The 6,139-nt window shown below is 39.4% G+C and overlaps 1 protein-coding gene across 1 annotated transcript in view; it reads left to right on the top strand.

The window, feature by feature from the left end:
• Window positions 1-6,139, top strand: part of CTR9 (CTR9 homolog, Paf1/RNA polymerase II complex component) — a 26,037-nt gene that overhangs the window by 18,168 nt on the left and 1,730 nt on the right. The window contains 7 exon segments of the mRNA XM_006905639.3: window positions 116-283; window positions 1,497-1,568; window positions 2,071-2,206; window positions 2,365-2,511; window positions 2,929-3,086; window positions 4,130-4,226; window positions 4,462-4,574. Coding sequence (XP_006905701.1) covers window positions 116-283; window positions 1,497-1,568; window positions 2,071-2,206; window positions 2,365-2,511; window positions 2,929-3,086; window positions 4,130-4,226; window positions 4,462-4,574 — 891 coding nt within the window.

Genomic DNA, 6,139 nt, shown 5'->3' on the forward strand with positions numbered 1-6,139 from the left:
CTCATTGAATTCTCTGCTCCATTATCTATTTTTTTATTCTGTTTTAAGTATGTTCACATACCTTATGCTCTCTTTGACTAAAATTCGTTTCATGTCATTAGATCATATGAAATATTTGCTTTGTTTTTTATTTATAGGCTAGACATGTGGCACCCAGTGATACAGTTCTAATGTTTAACGTAGCCTTGGTCCTGCAAAGATTAGCTACCTCTGTCCTGAAAGATGAAAAGAGTAATCTGAAGGAAGTACTCAATGCTGTGAAAGAACTGGAACTTGCACATAGGTAAAGATTTTGTAGAAACAACCTTCGAAATGCATTTTTTTTTAGACCCATGTGTCTCAAAAGGTGCTGAAAATCACTTCCCTCTGGAATCTATTAGAAAAAAGAAATCTCAAAAGGGAATCTATTTGAGAGGGTGGGTAGGAGGCCTGGGTGAAAAAGGGGAGTTTGTTGAGAAGTACAAATTGGTAGTTACGAGTCGTCACGGGGATGTGAAGTACAACATAGGGAATATAGTCCATAATATTAAAATAATTATGTATAGTGCCAGGTTGGTGGTAGACTAATCAGGGGAATCACTTTATAAATTATATAAATGTCTAACCACTATGCTGTATACCTGAAACTAATATAAAATAATATTGAATGTCAACTCTAAAAATAAAAATTAAAAGGGGGTGGGGGGACCCAAAGCAGACAGCTGCCGCCAGGTGGCGCCAAACCATAGCTAGGATGCTGCCAAATTTGGATCCTGTAGTCTGATCCCTCGAACTGGCTGGCTAGCTTAGCAAGCTTGTCCTAGACTTTTCATTAACTTGACAATAATATGACCAGGATTTTACACACTTGAAACTTTTAGATTCCATTTATGTTGGTTTTATTTGTTATACCAGTTTATCTTTTTGTGGCATATTTTTCCTTGAGCTAAGATTAAGGCCTTTCCTCTTAAATAATGAATAGGTTTATTCAACTCAGCTCAAATTTATATAACTTTATAGTATTTATGTGGTGATTCAGTGTATGGTAAAATTAAAACCTGACATCTCTTTAGGTTTTGTCCAACCTTATTTAAATTCTTGTTTAAGCATTTCTTGCCTTGCTTGGTAGATTGTGTACTTTCATGGCCTAAGCCTCCTAACTGCCATGCTGACGTATTTAGTAAATTTAGTGTTAAGTAAATATTTATTGCTTGAACTTATTTTTGGTTATTTGTTAATTTACTGATAACATTAAATGTAACTTGGCTTTTCTTAATGAACTTGTTTTTTATTAAACAGATTGAGTGGCATATTGATGAGAGTCTTTTTTTAAGTGAGTTGCATATATAATTTTCCTATTGAGATGATAGCCCTTCATGTATTAAATACGTGCATGTAAGTCAGTCAATATATAAGCCTTTTCTCAGACTATTTTTGTACAACAGATTAAAAATATAAAGGGCCTATTTCATTAGAATTTTTTTAAGTAAAGTATTTTATTTTCTTGTTCCATTTAGATACTTCAGTTACTTGAGTAAAGTGGGAGATAAAATGAGATTCGATTTGGCCCTTGCTGCTACAGAAGCCAGGTAATTACTGTTTATGGAAGGTGACTTTGGGTGAGGCAGCGATATTGATGTGGGCTGGGAGAGTGACACAGTAGTGAGCAGGTTCCTGGCCTTCCAAGGGTCAGCCTTCACGTTCCTCTCTGGGACTCCCTAACCTAGACCAAGGTTTTTTCCTAAGTGTCCTTTCAGGTAATATGTCAAAATTTATTTAGTACTTAAGTTCTGTGGGAAGATGCATCAGCTGTCACCAGGATCAAGATATGATTCCTGATTCTTTGAATCACATATGAAGATAACGTTGGAAACCTTTTTAGCTGTGCTTTGGGAACAACAATTTGGAAACAACATAGTTGACGGCATTGGCTTACGAGAAACAAAGTTAATTTTGCTAAGACTTCCTGTAGATAGCAGCTAATGATCCTGCTTCAGACTTTTTAATTTGTGTAAGGAAAACTTGCTCTGAGTTTTTTAACAAAAAGTACGCTAGCTACGTTCATGCTTCTCTAAATCTGAAATATTTTAGGCAATGCTCTGACTTACTGAGCCAGGCCCAGTACCATGTGGCCCGGGCACGCAAACAGGATGAAGAAGAGAGAGAGTTGCGGGCCAAACAAGAGCAAGAAAAAGAACTGTTAAGGCAGAAACTTCTTAAAGAACAGGTATTTATTGTGTTTTCATTTATGCTAGAGTTAAAGAATTACATGCATCTATGTACTTTGTATGGTAAAAATGAAGTCCTTCTTATGGTAGCCATGATTTATTTCATCATAAGAACATTCTGATGAGGTTTTTCCCTACCCTTTTTTTTTTTCCATAGGAAGAGAAACGACTCAGAGAAAAGGAAGAGCAAAAGAAACTTTTGGAACAGCGGGCACAGTATGTAGAGAAGACCAAAAATATTCTTATGTTTACTGGAGAGACTGAAGCAACAAAAGAAAAGAAAAGAGGTGGTGGTGGCGGACGGGTAAGATGTGACTAACCACTGACGCTGCCGGTACCAGTCCCTATCTTTTGACTTTCAGAAGTGAAGATAAAAATGATTATATTCACTCCATACTTAGTCCTTAGCTAAGAAACAGCCTTCCAAGATGGAATGCTTTAATTGGCAGTTGGTATTTAGAAATGCTTCCCAATGTTGGCCCCATACAAATTTTTACCTTGTAGCAACCTAAGCAGTTGATGATTTTGCCATTTGAGAAATTTCTTCCAATTAGAAGTCATTAAAATCTGGGCCTCACCAAGCACCTCTTCCATGTGAGTTGGTAAAAGATCCTTCATTTGTCATATGACTGATAGGATAGGGCCTCATCCTGCACCTTGGAATTTCAGCCACATTCCATCAGCCAGGAAAGAACTGATTGTAGTCTTGTTTGGATTTCAGCGTTCTAAGAAGGGAGGAGAGTTTGATGAATTTGTCAATGATGACACCGATGAAGACCTGCCAATATCCAAAAAGAAGAAGAGAAGAAAGGGCAGTGGTAGTGAACAAGAAGGCGAAGAAGAGGAGGGTGGTGACAGAAAGAAGAAAAAGAGGAGAAGGTATTATTAATGTGTTTTAAATAACCTTATTAAGGTGGCAAAAATACTTTTCAACCTTTGAAACTTCCTTATGTTTAGAATTTGCAAACATTTGATCTTCCCAGACAGTAAAGCCTTTTCATACCCTATGTCCTATTTGAATCCTAAGATAGACCCCACTACAAAATCCCCTGAGTACTTGGAATTTCCATACATCTCCACAGCTTTCTTTCTGAGAGCTATGATTTAGTCATATTAATCGGCTTTCTTATGTCTTAAAAAATTGTAATATTTATCGGAATACCTATACAATTTAGAATGAGAACCCGGTGTTTTCACACTACCTGTCTATGTGCAATCTTAGAATAAGTCACTGAGCCTCAGTTTCCTCTATAAAATGGTAATAGTGATGTCCACTTAATGGCTTTGCTGGGTATTTTATATGTGGATTAATGTGAAAGAAAGGCCTTTTAATCCTCCCAGTACCATCTGCTGTTAAGAGGTGCCCTGCGTATCTCTCACCTGGAGGTGCCCCTAAGCTGTCCCCTTCCTCTCATCGTGCTTCACTGTCCAGGAACCTCCCGTCGGCTATCTTACCTAGATCTGTTCTTCCCAACCCTTGGCTGACTATACTTGGGAAAGAAGCTGTGAATTCATTCAGACACAGAGCTATGGAATTGAAGCTGTGATAGGACATTAGCAGGCCTGGAATGAGTAGTTGGGAAGGAAGAAGGAGGAGGGAAAAGATGTTGAGGTCTGGAACCTAGGTCTTTGTCACATCCATTATCACTCCACCAAATGCAAGATTCACACTTATTTTAGATTAATAAGAGAGTTCAACAGTGACTAAATTAGTCCACAGACATTGCGTAAATACATGGTTTTCGCAGACTCCTGGTCCGTGTGTGCAGCAAGAATAAATTATGGCCTCCCCCTTGAAGACTGTACAGTATGGTTGAGGCACCCATATAGAAAGGTATTCAGAATTGGGATGGCAAAGTCATTGTGGACTTATAGGCATGAGTGAATCTTGACAAACTTTTCCTTGGTGTTCACTACTTAAGACCTACAAAGGGAGAAGAAGGATCTGATGATGATGAAACGGAAAATGGCCCAAGACCAAAAAAGCGCCGTACACCAAGAGCAGAGAAGAAGAAGGCTGTAAGTTTATGATACTGTAGTTTTCTGTCCCCCTACATAGTCTTTTCTGTAGGCGTAAAAGATTGCAGTACATTAGGATACATTCTTTCCTTGCCATTTCTTCAAGCACAAATGCTAGTTTTTGAAGTTTATTGGTTACCATTTGATTGTATTATTAGAGTGCAAACCGCATTTAACAAGGTGTCCTAATGTGAGAGCCTTGACTAATCTAGTATATTTGGTCATCTTTCTTTAGCCCAAGCCAGAACGTCTGCCTCCTTCAATGAAGGGAAAAATAAAATCCAAAGCCATAATATCATCGAGTGATGATTCTTCGGATGAGGATAAACTTAAGATTGCTGATGAAGGGTAGGAAATTTTCCCTTGGTATATTCTTCCAATGAAAGATAATAGAGTTCTTCCAGAGACACTGTCTTCAGGCATTCGGAATGGTCTAGTGTTTGAAAAAAACCTATTTTGAAATTTCCTGTATGACATTCTCCTAAGTATATCATTTTGCTACACTATCATTGGCTGGCTAAAAGTATGATGAGTAGCCTGATCCTGGTCCTGTGGAGATAGGGACTTGCTTGCTTGACCATTTCCTCTCACGTTGAACAGTGGTGACTCAGCTCTGCCTGCTTTGCAGAGGGCTTATCCTAGACTGCTTGTCCGGTGCTCTCCTTTAGCTCATGGCCCACCAGGTGAAGTCATATTTGATTTTACTTGTCCTAAACTTGCCCCTCAAGCTTGAGGTGCCCCCCGCCCCCACATTTGGATTCCTAGTCTAGGACTCTTAACACTATACTACACCATGTTCTGATGGCCATCGTTTCATTCATTCATGCATCAGACATTTGAACATCCGTTGCATAGGATAGCGTGTAAGTGCTGGCAATACAGGGGAAAAAGACATGGACCCTGCCCCCAAGGAATTTATGCTTTAGAGGCAGTGGAGAATCACAGATAAACCAAAAACCACATTATTGTGGGATAAGCGTTAGTCCTTAGGTTTTGCTTTTTTTTTTTTTTCTCTAAGGACCATACCTAATCTGGAGTTGGGCTGTTTGGGGGAGCTGTAAGTGATATTTTTTTGTGAAGGAGAGGCTGTTTGAGTTGAGTACTAGAATATGTGGTTCTGGTTGGTTAGAGGTGGGAGGTTAGCACACCGATGGGCTAAGGGTGCTAGTGGTAGGCTCATCTCATAGAGTAGAGATCTGTTGGGAACCATCTGTAAAGATTTGCAGTTCCCCTTTACTCTGAAGACTGAATGACACAAGTTTGGGTTGCTTTTCCCTAAAGTGCTGTTTTACCCTTACCCAAGCATTGCCCTGATCCATTGGTTAGTGGCATGCGTGATCAGAGCAATGAAATGTATGGTTTTAGAATAAGCACTGTTAAAATTTGTAGCCAGAAAGGTCCAGTGTGAGAGGCTGAGCTGCTGCCAAACCTGCACCTGAGGTCAAGGCCAATTTAATTTGAGCCACTTGCATCGGTTAAACTTTGCTCTGACCGTGGTGAAGTGTTTACTTATTTGGCCAGATGGAATGGAGTAAATTGGATCCCAGGGGGCCTACTGGCTTTTAGTGTATATAGAGAATGAATATATAGCATTTTCTTAGTTTCTCTACATATTCTCTCAGTGACCTGAATTACATGTCTGTGTAGGTTTCTGAAGAGAGTAGTACATTCACCTCCCTCACCCTTCTTAGACTGAACCATGTAGGATTCAGTATTCCTCTCTTGAAATATCTACCATAGAAACCAAAACTAAGGAATATACCAGAGAAGTATGTCGTCCTCTCCAAAGCTCTGGGGGTGAGGGGGTGGGGTAAGGAGCTATCACAGTGGTTAAAGAAATGTTCTTTCCTCCAGAGCCATCAGGAAACCAAGATTCCCTGGGTGCCACCAGCATTCCAAGCATAAGCACAAGT

This window comes from Pteropus alecto, unplaced genomic scaffold, assembly GCF_000325575.1.
Source record: "Pteropus alecto unplaced genomic scaffold, ASM32557v1 scaffold461, whole genome shotgun sequence".
Taxonomy (NCBI): Eukaryota; Metazoa; Chordata; class Mammalia; order Chiroptera; family Pteropodidae; genus Pteropus; species Pteropus alecto.